General features: G+C 39.0%; 1 protein-coding gene across 1 annotated transcript in view; it reads right to left on the bottom strand.

The window, feature by feature from the left end:
• The window catches only part of LOC124804618 (regulator of nonsense transcripts 1), a 129,089-nt gene that overhangs the window by 20,363 nt on the left and 85,855 nt on the right, over positions 1-22,871 (bottom strand). Inside the window, exons 11-14 of the mRNA XM_047264820.1 lie at positions 13,613-13,826; positions 13,118-13,344; positions 5,373-5,606; positions 1,165-1,420 (exon numbers count right to left, since the gene is read on the bottom strand). Coding sequence (XP_047120776.1) covers positions 1,165-1,420; positions 5,373-5,606; positions 13,118-13,344; positions 13,613-13,826 — 931 coding nt within the window. The remainder of the gene's footprint in view (positions 1-1,164; positions 1,421-5,372; positions 5,607-13,117; positions 13,345-13,612; positions 13,827-22,871) is intronic.

The following is a 22,871-nucleotide window of genomic DNA, read 5'->3' as shown; positions in this document are numbered from 1 at the left end:
ATAAATTAATCTGAGAATCATGTACTAGGTAGAGATGGTATGACATTTTCTTTCTGACCCAACAAAGAACACCAAAACATTAAAACCATTACTTGCAAGCAATTGTTACTGACGAAATATCAAAGCACAGAAACATGTAGTAAACAACTGAAACTTGCACTGAAGAGGACATATTAATTTTTACTTTACAGAAAAATATGAGCACAAGGGTTGCCCAGAAAGTAATGCACCACATTCTTTTTTCTCAGCCTAAAACAATGCTCCGAGAGCAAAAGTTACGTATGTATCATTTGAAGTCTCCTGAGCACACGCGCCAAGTTTCTGTCACTTCTGACAGATAGCGTAGTTGCAGGACAGTTTCAAAATAGCCTCTGTAGGTGACGTACGTTACAAACAATATGCCATCATTGAGTATCTCAATGCAGAGAAAGAAATTGTGGGAAGTATTCACTAACACTTGTGCAAAGTCTGTGGAGCATCTGCTGTTGGCAGCAGTACAGTTAATCGCTGGGTATGGACAGTGAGGTTATCAGAAAGCGGTTTGGCGGAGCTCCACGATTTGCAGCGGTCGGGGAGACCATCCATGGCTGTCACACCTGTCCCAACCCCCTCGCACTTCCACTTGTTTGGGCCATTAAAGGATGCCATTCGTGGAAGACATTTTGAGAACGATGAGGAGGTGGTTCCCACAGTGAAGCTCTGGCTCTGCCACCAGGACAAGGATTGGTACCGACAGGGCACACATGCCCTTGCCTCGCACTGGAGGAAGGTTGTAGAATGGGATGGAGATTACGTGGAAAAGTAGGATGTGTAGATAAGATACCATTCTTTCGCGTGTGTAATTCTCATTATGTTCAGTAAAGAATTGTTGAAGAAAAAAAAAATGTGGTGCACTACTTTCTGGGCAACCCTAATATTTAACTTATAGGACACAAAAGAAAATGATTTTATACCCCATCAGGAACTTATGGGTAGAGGAAGAGGAGGAAGGGGGCAGTTGATCTGTGAGGGGGGAGGGATTAGAACTATCAACCTGATCCTCTTTCTTGTAAGATCACCACCCGATTAAGTATGTCACCACTAAAGCTAGTGTAATTTTTTATACTCTTCATAAATTGTGAAAGAACTAAAAGCACAAGATACACAAAAATTTAAGCAACTTACTTGGTCTAGGGAAAAAATGATTAGGTGCTGGTGTGCCATTTAAATGGCTAGTGCGATCATACACACTTCCTGGAACCAATGCCTCTCTGGCATCATATATTGATGTAGACATGAAGTGAGTTCCAGGGTTTGCTGTATTTACGATCTTCTTTGGTTTTGCAAACTGGATCATTGATTCTTTTAGATTGTTTAGGGGGCCTTCAACTAGAACTTTCTGTTCTTTATAAAAATTCAGCAGATGGTTCCACAAAGGTTGCTGTAGAATATAAAAAGAAGAAGGTAATTTATATAGCTAAATATAACTTAACAGCTAATCCAAGTGTCAGAAGTCCACAAACTTCCATTACAATTATAATTGTCTCTAAGGCTTTTCCTATACTATTTAAGAATGAAAGCTCAAAAATGAATAGGACAAATGGGCTCAAATTAATTAACTAAAAATTGATGTATTTTCTTCTGCTACTCTGTAAATTATTATACATGAAACTATCCAAGTACTGCAAACATTAAATGTTAATGAGTAAAAGCACCACAACCAATTGAAAATTATAAATATACTGATGTATGACCATTCTTCATTCTATTACAAAATACTGATACCTACAATCTGAATTATATAGTTTAAACTGAACTATCTACATGTGTAACACGAAACAAACAATTGCTGTAAAAAATGCACCAAGCTCCCAATTACAAAGGTGCAAATTATTTGGTTTTTACCAGTGATCTTTGGAAAGTTAGAAAACTGAGCATAAAGTATTCTGTTGTAACTTAATTTCCATTTAAAATACACCATTAGTGTGACTCCTGTTTTACCATCGAAAATGACGTGGGCCCCAATTCCACTGTTTGACATCCTTCAAATATTTACTATTGTTCCCAATTTTATCGTCAGGTAAATGCAGGGACTGGACTCTATCTTTGAAAGATACATGCCACCAATTTCCTGTCTACACGTTTGCTTAGCCTTTTCCCTAGCACCTACTTACCGTATTTACTCTAATCTAAGCTGAACTTTTTTTTCCGGTTTTTGTAATCCAAAAAACCACCTGCGGCTTAGAATCGAGTGCAAAGCAAGCTGAAAAATGTTGGTGAGTGCCGCCACAACTAACTTCTGCCGTCGAATAAATGTAGCGCTACACAGGCATGCTTTGTAGGCACAAAGATAAATACTGGCACCAAAACCTCTGCATCAGTAAATAAATTTTTAAAAAAAAGGTGGAAGACGAGCTTTTTTCCTCTGCCCCAAGTTTCGACCACTGCATTTTGGTATGTTATCCAAAGAAGTAAATACAAATTCCGTATTGTTCACCTTCGAATGTAGCAGCATTTCAATGTACTATGAAAATCTGACTGGCAAGACTGTTTGGGATGTTTGTCAATATGGCCAACTCTACGTTCTGAATTTTTTCCTACCTGTGAGAAGAGATGGTTGCTAATAGGAACTTTTATGAATTGTGAATCACATGCAGAATTCTCTTCACCATAAGAATAATACGAATACAAAAATTTTGCCATCTATTGTTTCGTGTTTGCTGCTATCTCATTTAAATCCTGTGTGCCTAATAAACTATGAAACTTTGAGTGAGACAACAGCAAACGCGGAAGAATATACATATCATGTCATGTTTATATTCGTATTATTCTTATGCCTAATAGTGATACAGTCAGAAATGAAGCACGGCAATTGACTAGATTTTTAAATCTAAGATGACTAATTTCTGTGCAGCATGTAATGAACTAAAGAGGCGCCTGCAAAGATTTTCAAACGGAGAAAAATTAAACTTTCGTTCAGAACATCATCTATCATACGCAGTCTATTATTTGATTCTTGTTGATCATTATCAAAGGAAGCAGTAGTGTAAGTAACAACAAATAGCAGTCTCTTGCCATTGTTTTGCTAATGAGACGATTCCTCTCTTTTTTTTCTTTAATTGTAAGCGGCAGTAGCGTGCACGAAAGCAAGCCATGCTGCAAGTGGTGACAGGCCATAAACACGCACTATCAGAATGCGACAAACAATGCATGACACAGTACAGTAATGCATTTTCAGCTTAGAGTGACGTAAACACCTATAACAAAGAAAACTGCGCTTGTCAGATCAAAGAAAAATAAGCCATCAATTCAAACCAGACGAAGCACGTGAAAAAGGAAGGGTACCCGTAAAAATACGGAGCACCTGATGCATAGCAATGGCTACCTGGTAAACCTTAACTGCTAAGCTTACGACTCGAACCAAACTACTGTAGCTGTGTCGTCATTCATTCGACCTAAATTGTGTCTCATATTACAATAGACCAACTTTGTTTTGATTTGGAGATGGCCTAAAACTTTTCTCTCTCCTTGAATTTCGAGTCTCAAATTTCAGGTGCGGCTTAGATTAGTAAAAATTTTTTTTTCCTTGATTAAGCGTCTCATTTTTCAGGTGCGGCTTAGATTTGAGTGCGGCTTAGATTCAAGTAAATACAATAATGGTTGAAAATTCACAACTTACTTATAGCTGACAATACAAGAAAATTGGATAGCTTCCTTCCGAATTATTGTTCCATGTTGATACAAAATAAAAGAAAAACTATTATACATCACCAGGAGAAATGCATCATCATACTTTTCTAGCTGCTCACAGGTCTAAAGAATACCATAGCTTATAATATGAACTATTGGCAGCGAGTGTTAACCTCTATTTGTTGCTGAAGTTACAGACCATTTACATGTGCTAGGAAGACAAGAGAAATGGAAATATGTTATTGTAATGATTGAAATGACTGAAGAAAAATACAGAAAGTTGTTAATTTTTTTAACCACGCTGGCAGGCAATCCAGCCCAGTACGGTGCAAGTGCTTGAAAACTTCAATTTATACAGAGCTATGTGAAGCTCTGCCCTTGTGGTTTCTTTAGGAGTTCCCATTCACATCTGAAATTAATATAGAAAGCAGCAGAGTTTCATAAAACACTGAATGTAGAAGGGAACTTTTAACACTTTACCTGGACGGATGGCTATGGAGTTTGAGACATTGCAGCTCAAAGAGAAAAACTTAGTGCTAAAAAGAGACTTATAATGCTTTCTCTGATGAATCCTTCTCAGTTACAGCAAACAAAGATTTTCTCGAGAAACAGAGTTACAACACGGGTGAAACTGGACTGGACTGCAAGGGTGTGCCCACAAATTACAACACACTCAGACTGAAGCACATGTTACCATACAATAGCCTAGAAAGAAAGGCTGAATGTTCTTTGCTGTTCAAATTCAAATGGTGAACACAAACTGAAAATACACTGTCCTGGTAAATCTAAAGAACTGTGTTCGTTCAAATGTATAATGAACTTACCACTTTATTATACCCATCACAAAGGAGCCTTGATAGACAGTACAACTTTAAGAGACTGGTTCTGTTCTATGTTTGTTCCTGCTATGTATACATATTTGGAGGAGACATGTTTATCAGCATATGCTGTTCTTTCATATACAATGCATTTTGTCTGCAGAAGTAGTGCTCATTTCAGATAATGGGATAATTACTGTGAGATACCTCCCTCCTTGTGTTATGGAACTCGTACAGTCAAGGAACTTTGGTGTGATTCATTTCTGGTCGAACCTTACAAAACAGCTTGAGCAAGAAGGTTCAGACGTCCTCAGTTTCTGGAATTACCTGAATGAGTTCAAAGCAGTCAACAGTGTTTTTAAGGCTTGGAGCAACATGGACATATCAACAGCTTGATCATGGGAGAGAATTGCAACTCTCACTGCAGAAAGTGACTTGAAATACACAGCACTGTGGAATACAATACTGTTGCTCCATCAGCCCACTGTCATGAAACAAAGCTATGGTTGTGAAGATGATAAAAACTTCCCCGAGTGGTTAAATAGCTATACGAACCAGGATTTGAGCAGGAGCAGGAACAGAAAAAATAAACATATCCCAAAAGTGTACTGAAAACAAGTGATACAAACTACACTGTGTTTTAAGTGTAATTTTTTGAAGTAAGTTGTTAGTTTCTGGCAAGTAATCTGTAAGTAAAGCAGTAAGTTTTCATATGTGACAGATTATCTGCGGTTTTCTGTTTACCTGCGCAGTCTCAAGACTGCATAAACATGGGTAAATGGGCTATGTGTGATCTTCCAAGAACATTATTTGAATTGTACCGAACTTCTCTCGCGTTGAACATACTGTCAGTGATCGGTCTATTCTGGATTAATTCAGACTCACCTTTGATAGCACTTTTGGGTTGCCAACGATTATAATCCCATATTTTGCACGTGTGAGTGCAACATTCAGTCTTCTTGGGTCATTTAAGAATCCAATTCCTTGATGTTCATTAGAACGTACACAGGACATGATGATCAGATCCTTTTCCCTACCCTGGAAAGCATCTACACTAGCAACTTCTATTTCCTGGTAGAGCTTCGCATGCAATGAGCCCTGATACTGCATGTACTGCACCTGAAATACAGGCAACTTTTAAGATATAATGAATAAACCATTTCTTCAGAATCAGCATACTTCTGAAGTTTACATTTTAGAATCTGCAACAAAAAAATTACGAAAATTTGGGAGTGGGGAGGGAGGTTTCAAACATTTGATTAACATATACATTATAATACATTAAAGTGTAAACTAAATTAACTAATCTCATTACATTTATAAACTAGAAGTAACAAAAAATTTTACATCACATCTTAAACATTAAGTTCTACTCTCTTTTCTTTGAATTTTGAAATGGCTTCTGCTCAAAGGCTTGAGCATTTATCCTAGTTCAGCAGCCATATAGGTCACGTAGGCAACAGCTAACTGCCACAGTAACTCTCATTGCTGCATCCCCTATGACACGGCTTGTCGGCATAATGGCTTTGATAAGTTGTGTATTGCCATTAAATTGTGTTAATGACATAGTATAATCAGTCTCCTCTATGTGAAGCTGGTATGCTGTAGTTCTATGGCGACTATTTTATGAAAAACCAGAACATTTGCGCCTTGCAAGAGCTCACATAAATATATGATGTAGAGTACCACATGCACACCTCAATATTTTGGCCTACACATTCTGCTACAGTCCAGGAAATGGATCATGCATGGAGTTACCAAACAGATCTCACTGAATATAATCAAGAAGAAAAAGTTATATCTTCAGATCACAAGGAACAAGTGGTGGAAGAGACATGAGAGTTTAACATCCTGTCAACATTGAGGTCATCAGAGATGGAGCCTAAGCTCGGGTTAGGGCAGGAAATTGTCGGTGTCCTTCCAAAGGAACCATCCTGGCATTTGCATTAATCATTACAGAAATCAATGAACAGCTACATCTGGATGCCCAGATGGGGATTGAACAGTCATGTGAATCACAATGAAAGTCGATGTTATACAGTGATATCACAAATCATCCATGTATCTCATTCAATGTGCGAGTTAAAGGATGCTTTGCACTAAACACTGTAAATTAACACGTTCGCTGCGGCTGACGCTTATAAGCGTTTCCGCGATCAACACGCCAGAGCGGCTGACGCTCATAAGCGTTTCCGCGATCAACACGCCAGAGCGGCTGACGCTCATAAGCGTTGCCGCGATCAGCAAGCCAGTGCGGGTAACACTTATAAGCGGTGCGCTCGCTAGCTGAGTTCTCACTAGGGGAGGTCGCCAACTGGGACACGCCGATTTCGTCCGAATTGTTTCTAGAAAGAGGTGGGACTCCACATAACGTGCCCGAAATATTTCGCCTGAGTTGGCCATAGGAAAGGAGAACATGCTCTCGAAAGTTGTTCCGATAGCACTATAGGAGGCTATACCCTATTTAGCGCTCTGTTCGTCGTTATTGGCGTAATGGTCAAGCGCATTGCTCACGAAACAGGCGACTTGGGATCAATCCCAGGTCCGTCCTGATTTTTTTTTTCTCATTTTTATTTTACTTCGTATCTTCAGAGTGTTCGGTTATTTACGGTAGATGTATATTTCTATCGTCAAGTCAAAAATCTAATTAAAAGATTACAAAGTGCCCCTGAATAACTCCAACAACAGCGAGAGGTATCATCAAGAGAAGATGCAATTAAAATACATTCGACCGTGCTGCATCAATTCAGTGCTCTTGTGGACACCCCTATGATCTAGTACACTTGGTTTGCATCCAAACTATTAGAGGAAACACCTTAGTTTTAAAACTTGAATTAAGTGTGCTTTCCAATGAAGCATGTTGCAGAGAAATGTAACTGCTCAAACAATGCCTTCATAAAATGTGCCTAGAGTGAAACATATATGTTTCACATGTTTCTATGATATGTCACCATAAAAATGGCAAAACTACTGTCGTAATGAATAAAAAGTAGCGCACGTAATCACAAGAATCTTTAAAATCTTTATTTTCATTAAAACTTTCGCCTAGTTATATAAATATACTACTTGAATGTATTTAAATTCTACGGTAAATAGTTGCAAAATCTGACGAAACCAAGGAAAATAAGAATGAAAACAATTGAAAAAAATTAGGAAGCACCTGGGATTGATTCCAGGTCGACTGTTTCGTGAGCAATGCGCTTGACCATTACGCTACGCCGTCAACATGTTCGCTGCGGCTGACGCATATAAGCGGCGCGTTCACTAGCAGAGTTCTCAGTTTAGTTTGTTCGGCTGTGCACTCGTGTTAGTTCAAGTAACCAACGACATATCACGTAACGTGTTCCTGTCTGCAGTTGTGTGTTTTCGTTTTTTGTCGTCTGTGTTGTGCATTGTTTGCAATGGCGGCGAATGAACAGACACCGGGGCCTTCGAACGCGAAAAAGTGTAGGAAGAGTGACCAATATACTGACCATGAGTTACTACGTGTGTTAGAAGATAGTGATGTAGAGTTCAGAGAGGACGAACCAGATGAGGGTGACTGGCATTTGGAGACTGCAGAAACAGACCACAGTGATGACAGTGTGGAAGCAGAACTGTCCAGTATGTTTCGTGACAGTTCGGAATCGGACGATACGGGCGACGATGATGAGGAAATCGCCGACGATAAAGAACCAGCGCTCGCAGAGGTAAGCAAACCAGGTGTTACGTGGCATGAAGAACCACATGGGATGCAGTATCACCCGTTTACGAAAGCAGAATGTTTGCTGATGAAGCCTGCTGGCAATACGCCAATGGATTTCTTTAGGCTACTGGTTCCAGATGACATACTGCAGCTCATAGTTGACGAAACAAATGATAACGCACGGAATATATTTGCGAGCGCAAATACACAAGAGGGCTCTAGAATTAGTAATTGGAAACCCGTAAGTATAGAAGAAATACTTGTCTTCCTGGGGATTTCATTACATATGGGTAATGTCAAATGTGCCCGACTACAAGACTACTGGAAGAGGGATCCGCTGTTCGAAAATAAAGGAATAACGATGAGTATGAGCAGAGACAGATATTTGCTTATCTTACGCGCATTGCATTTTGCAAAAAATCCAGAGTCAGGCGAACCGAAACCAAATGATCGACTGTATAAGATACGCCCTATATTGAATTATTTCAACAACAAAATGTGTAATGTGTATTATCCAGGTAGGGATCTCTCTTTAGATGAATCAATGATTCTTTGGAGGGGACGATTGTCATTTAGACAATACATAAAAAACAAAAGAAATAAGTATGGCATCAAATTGTACATGCTAAATAACCCAGACGGCTTCATCAATAAATGCGCTGTGTACACGGGGATGCGTGGTGATATGGGGGGAAAAGGGCATGCTGAAAAGATAGTATTGCATTTGTTAGAAGAGAAGGTGAATGTTGGCCATCACATTTACATGGACAATTTTTACAACAGCTTTGCCTTAGCTAAAACCCTGTTGAATGCAAAAACACATTGCACCGGGACACTAAGGGTAAATAGGAAAAATACCCCTAAAGACGTGGTATGCGCCAAGCTGGGGAAAGGGGACACCATAGCACGATATTCGGACGGGGTAATGATCGGCAAATGGAAGGATAGACGAGAGGTCTCCTATATTTCCACAGAATACCCCAATACAATGGAACGTGTGCAGAATGCACGCCAGCAAATAGTCGCGAAACCACTGCCAATTATCAGATATAATAGTTGTATGTCTGGGACCGATAGGCAGGACCAGATGTTGTCTTATTATTTATGTGAACGAAAGACAATCCGCTGGCCAAAGAAACTATTCTTCCATGTAGTTGACATGCTAATGTTCAATGCACATTACCTATATAATAAATACTCAGGGCATAATATGACTTTGTATGATTATAGAATACAAATAATAAAGGGACTATTTCCACCAATGGACGTTACAAAAGGTGTGCGTAACAAATGTAAAGACACACATGTTGTGCAAAAGCGGGACGCAACGGAAGGGACGAAGCAAGTTATGCGGAAGCGATGTAAAACGTGCGCGGCACGGGGCAAGCGTACGGATACACCATACGTGTGTATAACGTGTCCAAACCAACCTGGATTCTGTTTGAACTGCTGCACAATTACACATCCATAATGTAATGGGACGTCGTATCTACAGAGGAAGATCTGTTTGTGTTTGATTTGTAAAGTGTTTGTTTTATTTGATAGCCATGTAAATATAGTTACATTGGTTGCTCAGAATATGATGTTTCTGTACAGTACCGTATGTGGACTTATTTGTGGTTTGCTATAAAAACATCACCTCTACACCTTGAAAACTTATTTGTTACTAGCTGCAGTGCCCGGCGTTGCCCGGGTGTGTATTCATTCCTGTCTTATTTTAGTCCATCTGCTTCTTCTCTCTCTGTCCATCACCTCCTGTTCTATCGCTATCTATTTTCCATTCATCTCAGTTCCGTTTTCACACAGGTCAATCTTCATGACATAATATTTCCCGTACTATGTGTCCCACAAGAATATAATTTTCCATGTTCCCCGGGAAGAATATTAGGAAACTGCAAAATGAGGTGCGAATGGAGTTGGTATTACAAACGTAATACATTACAACCACATGCATAGTGGGACGGATTTTCGTGCGTTTCATAGTTTTGACGTCATATCTCCTGTACTACGTGTCATACTATGATATAATTTCAAAGCTACATTTAGTGGTATATATGCATATCCTCTGCAAAATTCTTCGCGAATAGCTTTAGTAGTAATGACATAATAAATAGAAATCACAAACCTGATGTTGCGGTTATTCAAGAACAGAATTGTTTATGACTTCATATCTCCTGAACTATATATCGTAAGTAGTTTTTGCTACCATAGCAAATGATTCATTACCTTAGAGAAGATTTGTACCAAATTTGATTGAAATCGGTGTACTAGTTTAGGAGCAGATGTGGAATATCGTCACATGATGCGGCCGTTTTTGACGAATTACATTGTTCATGACGTCATATCTCCTGACGTATGTGTCGTATGTGGTTCTTACCCCTACAGTGATAGTTTTCCGATAATAGGAATATGTGTACCACGTTTCGTTGAAATCGGTCCAGTAGGAGGAGATGTGGAACATACATACATACACATACAGTCATTTTTATAATATGTATATATTTGTGATTGGGTTTCCATAGCACCACATTGCAGACGAGTCCTGTTTCTTTTTCTTCGTTTTATAAATCTTTTGGTGTTTTCCGACTAATTCTTTTTCAATGGAGTGGATTTGTCACTTGTGTGAATTGCATTTTCTGTCCAGTTAGCAATACAATAAATAAATAAGGGGCTTTGTTAGAATTGTTTGCAATAAATGCATGTAACGCTTATAAGCGACAGACAGCAGGCAGCATTTATCACATGATCGGCATGCAGCTAAAGTGTACTTGTATTTCTATATCTAGCACCTCTTCCGCAGACGTTATATTCGTTGCCAATATTACGTTCGTGCACAACATGAATTTGTCGCAAAACTAGACATTAGTCTTGCGATCAAAATTTAGGCGTGTTCATAATTTGTATTCAGCCAGGTATGGATTACGAAATATAAATTCCAGCAGTATCTTATTATAACTTGAAACTGCTGACTTCCCTTGCAGAACAAAGTTTTATTCATCCATAAGAATTATGAAAAGATACAGTGGCGAGCTAAGTCGGTAACTATGTAAAGTTATTTCCTCGAAATAAAAATCATAGAAGGCCGTGCGGCTGCAAAGAGAAGTGATTGCAGCGCTCCTGGCAGCTAGCCCCGAACTGTTTTGACTGAGTGGAACGCTGCGCCTCTGGTAGCCAGCGTACGAACTCCAAACGAATCAGCTGGCGGCATCTAGTTTATTCGCCACAAACTTACAGGTTTCGCAGGGCTATGATTTCAGCTCTCAGCGCACGTGCGCTTACAAGCGTCCGCCTCGCGCGTTAGCGGCTCGCACGGGCGACCGCAGCGAACGTGTTAAACAACATGGTCCATGTCCCACATGCACAACATACCAAACAACATGAAACAAAGACAGCTGGAACTTATGCGACGTACTAATGTTCTACTCCTGCCAAGCAATATTTTTTTCCGATTTTTATTTCAACAGTGTATGAGTATGGCTATACTACATACAACCGAAATTATCAATATCCTATAAACATACAATTCCTCATTAATTTATTATTCAGTTCACAGTATTCTGTCAGTTGATTACAATAATATACTTAAATTTTGGTGTACTAATATTTATGAAGCAGTTAACACTGTTCTTCATTCAACTAAGCCCTTGAAGAACCCGCTAATTTAACAGAATTTCAAATAAGGCAACTTAACTCGTAAATAGGTAGTCCACCAAGGAGGTATTCACTGTGATAATCAAACAGTACTGAGAACTTTTTTAACTTCCCAAATAACTGTATTTTCCTTAAACCAAATTATTACTGGAACCAATAGGTCATCTACATTATTTGAATTTTCACCCTACGAACTATGATGTAATTTTATGACCACAAAACAGCATTTTGCCATTTTAAAATATGTCTTCCAATTCAAAATTCTTCGGTCCCAGGCAAGCTAATGTATAACTAAAATCTCTGTGATAATCTGCCACCCGCATTCATACGATCAACACTTCTGTAGTAAAATGAAGTTTTCACTCTGCAGCAGAGAGTGCACTTGGATGGAACTTCCTGGCAGACGAAAACTGTGTGTCAGGCTGAGACTCAAATTTGGGACCTTTGGCTTTATCCGGCATTGGAAAGTAGAAGATAAGTTACTGGCAGAAGTAAAGCTCTGAGGATGGGTTGAGAGTCAAACTTGGGTAGCTCAGACAAAGATCCTCAGTGCGTCTCTTGCCCTAGCATGTAGTTTAAAGTTGCTGGGAAGTTTCACCTCTGTAGTAACTTGTACTATCTCTTGTAACTTCTTTTAGTCAATCAGTGGATAACACTCATTCCTATCACTTCTTTCTGTCAGCATCATGAATGTCTGTGTATTTGTGTTATGTATCAGGAAATCTGGTGTGATAGCTGGCCACACACACACTAAAACCAATGTTGTGAAACTATTCCATTAGAACTTTATTGTAAAAAACACTCTAGATGATCTGCCACTGTCATACTTAGAAATAGCTAGGTACATTATGAGCTTAATTTGCATCCCATCAAACAGTAGGCTATGACACATGATCCGAAAAAGATCCACGTAATTTTTTGCATGCTTCTTTATTCCTCGTGTTACATCAGCAAGGAATTTACACAGAACAAATACTATGAGAAGTTAGCACAGAAGAAACAGTCAACTGCTGAAATTAATCAGAAACAACACACTACTTTTGCCTACAAAAATTTTAATTTAATTCTTAATTTCAAAAAAGCAATTTTAAGCATATTTGCACAGCTTTCTAATATGAATAAGAAATTCATATAAAAGCTACCTAGTAATAAATTCCTTAAGTGATGGAACAATTGGCATTTTAAGTCAGATATTCACATCTCTTCCACCGTGATAACTGCACTTTTCTCAGTACAATATCCCCCCTCCAAAAAAAGAAACCACTGTATTCCATTTGACATTTCAAAGACTCACCAAGTACGCTCGTTGTCCCTCATATGGTGTTATGACACCAATCTGCTCAGGCTTGACTCCACACCTCAAAAATCTAGTTGTAATTTTTTCAACATTTGCTGCTTCTGTGCGATTTAAATATGATGTTCCAGAGCCTGCGATTTCTTCTTGGCCTTGAGTTACATAAAAAAACATTGGCTTGTCTGGCTGTGGCCATGGAAATTCAATTTTTGTCAATTTACGTTCATCTGAAAAATAGTTACATATTTTTAGTATTTTTCTATTAACTGCACTATGGATGCGAATCTTGAGTCTTTAAACGCAAATTACCAATCAGCACTGACATTATTTCTTGAACAGACATTGAATCTCAAACAATCTTTTAACTGTATCCTTACTAAATGGAATACTGGTAAGTATGATATACAAACCTTCAACTTTCAGTTATTATTGTTAAATGCTTGTATTTGTAAACATAATTATAATGAAAATGTTCATTCGTGAAAATTTACTAACCTGCACACACTCCATTCTGTAGTGAGCCTTCATAGAAAAAATTTGAAGGAAATTTGGATAATTCTGGATGCATTCTATATTGCACCTCAAGCCTGAATGGGCGGATCCCCAATACAACCAAACGTTCAAACAATGACTGCGACAATCCGGCACGTGCAGCTTTTTTGCACATAACCACTGGGCCCAACTGGCAGTGATCACCAACAAGAATTAGCTACAAAAGAAACAAATTCACCTATTATCACCCTGACATTCTTAAGTAGCAGTTTCAGTTGTCTGTGTGTCAGTTTTTACTCCTAGTATTTTAAACGCAAAAATTCTTAATTCTGTTGTTTCTAACTGAAAAACAGCTACGCTACTGTGAGCAGCAACTGAAATTATAAACATATGCACTCAGGTATTACCAGGCACAATCTCCTGGAAATTAGTGAAATGCCCAGAGGAAATGTGACTAAATATGCTTTAATCTCATTTTTGATAGCCATTTGAAGTAAATGGAATTCTGCTGAACATATAGCTCTTGTACTTTTCGAATAATTCAATGGGCAATGTGTTAATTTCCAGAATTCCACAATTTGGAAGGAGTCTGCCCAAATATCAAATGGCTAAAAATTTTAAAAAAATATTGTATTTAGTAATAGGATTTATTACAGAGAAAACATTTTGCTAGACGAGAACTTCACATTTGTCATAAACCAAATAAACGAAAATATAGACAAGAATGCTGGCTCAACATATGACATAGCATAATAATCTCTCTTGTTGCTACTTTTAACAATATGGATTACTATTGACAATTTTAATAAACTATTTCCAGTACATAAATACAGATACAGTAACCAATTTCCAGTTATGCCATATCATGTTTGATGTTTAAATTTATTAAACCTTTGGTACTACAGGTACTACTCTCGCTAATCCAGCCATTCCTGGCACATATGGGTGCTGGATTAGTAGAAGTGCTGGATTACTGGGTGTCTGAAATTTATTTTATTCATTTATTTTGAGAACATAGAGGATATAGTGTACTGTACTTTATTAAAACAAAGGATAAATTTTAAAACATAGAGGATATACTTTACAAAATCAAAAATTCATTAATTTTCAAAGAAAACTTATTCCTCAAGTGTACACTGTACATAATTATACAGTCTCATCACTAACTACGAAACATGTCCCTAATTTTTAACTGTCACAATGATGATACACGGCGGTGGCATGCTTTATCATGCAAGCGCTTTACAAGCATTACATCAGTACTACACATATCTAGTTCTTGCATAATGTACTCCAGGAAGACCTCGGCAGCTTGAGCGCCAGCAGTGTGAGTTATCTTCCTGCTCACTCCTCCTGTGTCCTCTTCATCACTTTCATCATTACTTTCTTGCGCGCTTTTGATTATTTCTCCATCTGTTCAAGTTTGGTCTGTATCACAGTTATCCTAATTCAACCACTTAGTAACATCATCATCAATTTGTTCTCCTCCTGGACGGTTGTGAAACATGTCAGTGTACAAAGTAATTGATAATTCTGAATTGACTGGCTCATCGCTGTCACTCACTACTGGGTGTTCAACTTGGCATCAATAGATGGCCACCATTTTCTCCAGCTCTTTATTATGTAGCTCTCTCCACTTTATCCCGTGCTTCGGCTGCATGGGAAATGGTATCACATATATTAATTGCTTTCCAGGTCTTCAGCATAGTCTCAATAGAATCATTTTCACTTCTGTTCAGCAAGGAGACGAGAAGTGAATGTCGATAATGATGTTTAATTGATTCCAAAATTCCTGGTCCAAGGGCCGTATTAGATCTGTCACACTGGGTGGGACAAAGAGTGCTTGTACATGTGTACCATCGGACTTAAGAGAAACGTGTGAAGGATGACGGAGGGCATTGTAAATTATAAGGATAGCTTTCAGTGGAAGCTTTTTCTTCTTTAGCTCTTTTCTCACTCCAGTGGAAACGTTTCATGGAAACACAGAGAGAATATTTGTCTGTCCATCCACGCTTTCTTCTGAGCGCAATACTGCACTGGTCGAATATTTATATCAGTATGTTGAAAACAACGTGGATGTTGGGATTTTCCAACCACCCTAAGCGGTAGTTTATGAATACCATTTGTATTATAACACGCCATTAATGTGAAGCGCTGCTTCTGTTGCTTGTAACCGCGAGCTTCCTTCTCGTTCTTGGCAGCTTATGTTTTTGAAGGAAGCATCTTCTAAAAGAGTCCTGTTTCATCAGCATTATACAAGGCATCAGAAGTTAAATCTTCTTCCTCTATTATTTTCCGTATCTTGCTAACAAACTCATCAGCATTCTTATCGATAGCTGAGCGACTTTTCCCCGTGACTGTCAGTTGCCAAATGCCGTGTTGTTTTTTCCAGTTTGATATCCAACCTTCGCTCACTGCAAACAAGTTACTACCGCCAAGCAGTTTGTTAAAGGCAGCTGCTTTTTCCTTTATAATCGGGCCACTGACTGGAATTCCTTTACTGTGTTGTTGTATGAACAATCTATAAACAGCTACGCCCAGTTCTCCATTCTCACTCTTTCGCACAACCTTCAGTTTTCCCAACTCGCTATCCATTTCCGTTGACTACTGTCAAATATCATCATCTATCTTTTTGATGTCATAAATAGTTGCTCGTCCAGCAATGGCTTTCTGCTAAGAACCTCGATTTAACTTGACCAAAATTTCATTTTGCATTTTTAACAAGTGCCTGGGGTTCTGTGCAAGAAAGCCCATCTCAAAACTGCTGCAAGAGGACTGGCTTTCACTGGATACTTATAGAAGACAAGTTAGAACATTAAGAAATTGCAGCTGATCAATGGCAGCAAATAATGGCACAGAAAGAGAACAATGAATACCTAAGGTTCGATGTGTATGTTGAGTGTGACGAATGTTTTGCCATCTGTCAGTCAATGACACTTTATGAAGTCCTGCATGAATAGGTGACAGTGAAACAAGAAAAAGTGAAGATGAGGATGAATCGCAACCTTTGCCAGTTGAACTACAATATCAAAAACTACTGACACAATGGATCCAGCTAAGCTCTGTGTATAAACTAACTGCTAATACAATATTAAAATTAAGAAAAAAGAAGCATCAGCTGTTGACATGTTTTTGAAACCTCTGTAAAGACAGGACTATGTACTGTATGTTACTGTATTATAGTGTAGTTTGTCTAAGATGTGTGATATACCGATAGTTTGTTGAACTGGTACATCCTACTCAATTACCAGAAGTGATTCACGAGGAAGACACTAAATGAATGATACTTCTTCAATAAACATCACATGCCAGGTTTGCATTCTGGGCACTGGAAGTTACTCTCTGATGTCGCATGACATTTCCGCATTCCAATTGACTGATGGCAATAGTGTACAGCTAATGTCTCCATTTTTAATGTATTTTTGGTTCTCGTACATAATTTTGAAAGTATCCAGATATGATATTCCAAATCCGTTCTCCGAAACAAGCATTTTGAATTATTACATATTTGAGTTAGCATGGCAGCAAGTGTGGCACTACGAGATCTCATATCACCTCAAATCCCCCGACATGGTACCCTTAATTCCACTTCTCACTGAAAAAACATAGCAAATTGTGTATTTTTAGGTATTACATTTTCCCGCCCACAATGTTCAAAATCTGCGGTCCTTTCAAAAAACCATGATAATGAGATTCCACTGTATATACTATACAGCCGTAATTTTTCCCCGAGGACATGCAGCTTTACTGTATGATTAAATGATGATGGCATCCTCTTGGTAAAATATTCCGGAGGTAAAATAGTCCCCCATTCGGATCTCCGGGCGGGGACTACTCAAGAGGACGTCGTTATCAGGAGAAAGAAAACTGGCGTTCTACAGATCGGAGCGTGGAATGTCAGATCCCTTAATCGGGCAGGTAGGTTAGAAAATTTAAAAAGGGAAATGGATAGGTTAAAGTTAGATATAGTGGGAATTAGTGAAGTTCGGTGGCAGGAGGAACAAGACTTTTGGTCAGGTGATTACAGGGTTATAAATACAAAATCAAATAGGGGTAATGCAGGAGTAGGTTTAATAATGAATAAAAAAATAGGAGTGCGGGTTAGCTACTACAAACAGCACAGTGAACGCATTATTGTGGCCAAGATAGACACAAAGCCCATGCCTACTACAGTAGTACAAGTTTATATGCCAACTAGCTCTGCAGATGATGAAGAAATTGATGAAATGTATGACGAGATAAAAGAAATTATTCAGGTAGTGAAGGGAGACGAAAATTTAATAGTCATGGGTGACTGGAATTTGTCAGTAGGAAAAGGGAGAGAAGGAAACATAGTAGGTGAATATGGATTGGGGGGAAGAAATGAAAGAGGAAGCCGCCTTGTAGAATTTTGCACAGAGCATAACTTAATCATAGCTAACACTTGGTTCAAGAATCATGAAAGAAGGTTGTATACCTGGAAGAATCCTGGAGATACTAAAAGGTATCAGATAGATTATATAATGGTAAGACAGAGATTTAGGAACCAGGTTTTAAATTGTAAGACATTTCCAGGGGCAGATGTGGAATCTGACCACAATCTATTGGTTATGAACTGCAGACTGAAACTGAAGAAACTGCAAAAAGGTGGGAATTTAAGGAGATGGGACCTGGATAAACTGAAAGAACCAGAGGTTGTACAGAGTTTCAGGGAGAGCATAAGGGAGCAATTGACAGGAATGGGGGAAAGGAATACAGTAGAAGAAGAATGGGTAGCTCTGAGGGATGAAGTAGTGAAGGCAGCAGAGGATCAAGTAGGTAAAAAGACGAGGGCTAATAGAAATTCTTGGGTAACAGAAGAAATACTGAATTTAATTGATGAAAGGAGAAAATATAAAAATGCAGTAAATGAAGCAGGCAAAAAGGAATACAAATGTCTCAAAAATGAGATCGACAGGAAGTGCAAAATGGCTAAGCAGGGATGGCTAGAAGACAAATGTAAGGATGTAGAGGCTTGTCTCACTAGGGGTAAGATAGATACTGCCTACAGGAAAATTAAAGAGACCTTTTGAGAGAAGAGAACCACTTGTATGAATAACAAGAGCTCAGATGGCAACCCAGTTCTAAGCAAAGAAGTGAAGGCAGAAAGGTGGAAGGAGTATATAGAGGGTTTATACAAGGGCGATGTACTTGAGGACAATATTATGGAAATGGAAGAGGATGTAGATGAAAATGAAATGGGAGATAAGATGCTGCGTGAAGAGTTTGACAGAGCACTGAAAGACCTGAGTCGAAACAAGGCCCTGGGAGTAGACAACATTCCATTAGAACTACTGATGGCCTTGGGAGAGCCAGTCATGACAAAACTCATGAGACAGGCGAAATACCCACAGACTTCAAGAAGAATATAATAATTCCAATCCCAAAGAAAGCAGGTGTTGACAGATGTGAAAATTACCGAACTATCAGTTTAATAAGTCACAGCTGTAAAATACTAACGCGAATTCTTTACAGACGAATGGAAAAACTGGTAGAAGCGGACCTCGGGGAAGATCAGTTTGGATTCCGTAGAAATGTTGGAACACATGAGGCAATACTAACCTTACGACTTATCTTAGAAGAAAGATTAAGAAAAGGCAAACCTACGTTTCTAGCATTTGTAGACTTAGAGAAAGCTTTTGACAACGTTAACTGGAATACTCTCTTTCAAATTCTGAAGGTGGCAGGGGTGAAATACAGGGAGCGAAAGGCTATTTACAATTTGTACAGAAACCAGATGGCAGTTATAAGAGTCGATGGACATGAAAGGGAAGCAGTGGTTGGGAAGGGAGTAAGACAGGGTTGTAGCCTCTCCCCGATGTTGTTAAATCTGTATATTGAGCAAGCAGTAAAGGAAACAAAAGAAAAATTCGGAGTAGGTATTAAAATTCATGGAGAAGAAGTAAAAACTTTGAGGTTCGCCGATGACATTGTAATTCTGTCAGAGACAGCAAAGGACTTGGAAGAGCAGTTGAACGGAATGGACAGTGTCTTGAAAGGAGGATATAAGATGAACATCAACAAAAGCAAAACGAGGATAATGGAATGTAGTCAAATTAAATCGGGTGATGCTGAGGGGATTAGATTAGGAAATGAAACACTTAAAGTAGTAAAGGAGTTTAGCTATTTAGGGAGTAAAATAACTGATGATGGTCGAAGTAGAGAGGATATAAAATGTAGACTGGCAATGGCAAGGAAATCGTTTCTGAAGAAGAGAAATTTGTTAACATCGAGTATAGATTTAAGTGTCAGGAAGTTGTTTCTGAAAGTATTTGTATGGAGTGTACCCATGTGTGGAAGTGAAACGTGGACGATAAATAGTTTGGACAAGAAGAGAATAGAAGCTTTCGAAATGTGGTGCTACAGAAGAATGCTGAAGATAAGGTGGGTAGGTCACGTAACTAATGAGGAGGTATTGAATAGGATTGGGGAGAAGAAAAGTTTGTGGCACAACTTGACTAGAAGAAGGGATCGGTTGGTAGGACATGTTTTGAGGCATCAAGGGCTCACAAATTTAGCATTGGAGGGCAGTGTGGAGGGTAAAAATCGTAGAAGGAGACCAAGAGATGAATACACTAAGCAGATTCAGAAGGATGTAAGTTGCAGTAGGTACTGGGAGATGAAGAAGCTTGCACAGGATAGAGTAGCATGGAGAGCTGCATCAAACCAGTCTCAGGACTGAAGACCACAACAACAACAACAACAACAACAACATACTATTCTAATAGGACAATGTAAGTAACATAAAAAACAGAAAAGAATCATGACAAAAATAAGTTTCCCATGCTCAAAAGTAAAATAATTATTTTGTCTGCATTCACAAAAACAGCACAGGTATATTTAAAATTAAAAACCTGAAAATAAGAATACTTTCCACCGTTGAAGTATAATCAATTTTTGTGTTGTAATACTATGAACACAAATGGTCATAACAGATAAATTTGCAGTCCTTTCAGTGGTTAGTTGGTAGGTTTAATGACTGAAGAGACGAAACTACGAGGTCATCAGTCCCTCCTACTTGGAACAGGCAAGCCAACAAAACTGAATAACAAAGATGGGCCTAATGCACAAAAGGTCCACTGAAGGTTAACAAACTGTAGAGAAAGGAACAAGGAAGAAGAAAGGGGGGAAAGTAATAAAGATGGGTAAGGTGTCATATCCAGGGAGCAACAGAGGGCTTCAAAAGCAAAAAGTGCGATTTGAAACATACCTCCCGCCACTTACCAGCGACACCCCACCAAACAACAACCACGAGACTAGCGATGTGGACTGCGTGAGACAAGCATAGAAAACAAAGGCAGAACAAGGGGGAAGAAGAGCAAAAGAGCAGGTAGGATGAGGGCTTGAGTGGACCAAGAAACCCGCAAAGCCATTGCCAGTTCAGAGTAGAAGAGGCAAGAGGGCATCCTGCAACTCCAACTCCTCAATGGGCTGCCATTGATCACACGGGAGGAATTCAGGGCTACAGATAGCATGATCAATAGCTAGGAATGTGCAATGTGCCACACTAAAGTGTGTGGGGGCTCCAGTGTTTAAGAGGCAGAGATCAAGCCCTGCCAGCAGGTCTCCAACAATCCTGCCCCAGTCAGTGGTCTCAGTACCACCCCACAGAGGGTTATGGGCGGAAGAGCAGGAAGTGTAGGAGGCCAGTCTGGAAGGAGATAAAGATTGCATATCATTACTCCAAAGTCTAAATGGGTCCGAACAGCCACAGCTTCTAGCGCAGCATGACTCACACCAGAGGCACTAGGGAGGGAGTTCTTCCCCAGATGGCTAACACTACAGAAATAGAATTTAGAAAGGGAGGTCCAACCCTCGAAGAAACTGCTCAATTGCAGTGACAGGGTGTATATGTGGACAAGGAAAAAAATTCCCAGATTTTTTCATGGTTAAAAATACACTTTTCTGTGTTAAGTGACAGAGTACGTTCTCTCGGAACTGTAAAACTTCTCAACCCTTTGAATGGTTAAGGCTTTATACACTGCCGTAGAACTTCCAGCACTTTAGAAAACTATGAACACACACACACACACACACACACACACACACACACACACACACACACACACACACACACACACACACAAAAGCGCATTTTGGAAATATCTTTGATTTGCAGCAAAATATACACAGCATATTTTCATATTACGAAAATTCTGATATCAGAATTCACCGACCACAGCACGTTAGTTTCCGAAGCACTGAAATCGAAATTGTGATGTGCTTTAGTTAGCCAACCACAGCTGATGTCACATGATCTCACCAGTCGATGATAGCAGATATTCAGAGCATAGAACATGCGACGTAGTCCACCAACAGCAACCAACATCACTGTTCACTGGCACAAACACACAAATCGGAAAAGTTAATGGTTTAAATTAATATACATGTGTGGCTACTAGAAAAGCTAAGCGCTCACATATAATACTGGTCTTTCTTGCACGTGTTATACTTGAATATACATCACACAAATGAGCCAGAAAATTTTAAATAATACATAAACATCTGGGCTCAAAATTCTTCTAAGTTTGTTTCAAAAAAATTGACTGGCTCTGCAGAATAGATTAATAAAAGCCAAATTTCTTCAGCAAATCGACAATAATAACTTCAGTGTTCTGCAAGGCAATTAATGTTTGAATGCCAAAAAACTGGAAATAAAATAAAACCAGGAAACTAAAACTAATAACGTATTTTAGCCTTTCATAAGTATGTGAATGTATTTTAATTCACTTGCTAGCTCTCAGCCACAGAAATCCATTTTGTTTTCATATGATGTGAGGGTTGTAAACAAAGAAGAAACAGCAAAATTACTAAACCTAAACACGGATCATGTGGAGACTACCGCCCTCTCCATTGCAACTTAGACGGCTCTGCGCATGTGTGAATCTGGCAGCTTGGGCTCGCCAGAAGAATTTTTCCAGCTAGTGTCTGGCTGCTAGTTGCTACTGCTGACACAGTTAACAGCCGTACTTCACGTAGCCATAAGTGGGAGCAGGTTCTGCTCATACACGACTGAACTGCACATGCACACTAGCCCGCTGGCAAATGCTCAAACAAACCTAATGTAAACGATTGTGACGTCACGGTCATGGGAAGCAGTTTGCTGTTATGAAGTATTGCATAGTCTTAGTCCTAAAGCCTCTGACACATTCCGGTGTTGGCAGACGCACGTGTGTGCATGATGTTTTGTTGTTGGAAATTGTGCATTTCCTTTGCAAATTAAATTTATTTTTGTTTTCTTTCC

Source organism: Schistocerca piceifrons, chromosome 7, assembly GCF_021461385.2.
Source record: "Schistocerca piceifrons isolate TAMUIC-IGC-003096 chromosome 7, iqSchPice1.1, whole genome shotgun sequence".
Lineage (NCBI taxonomy): Eukaryota > Metazoa > Arthropoda > Insecta > Orthoptera > Acrididae > Schistocerca > Schistocerca piceifrons.
Note: the sequence above shows the minus strand (reverse complement) of the source record. Positions and strands in the feature narration are given on the sequence as shown.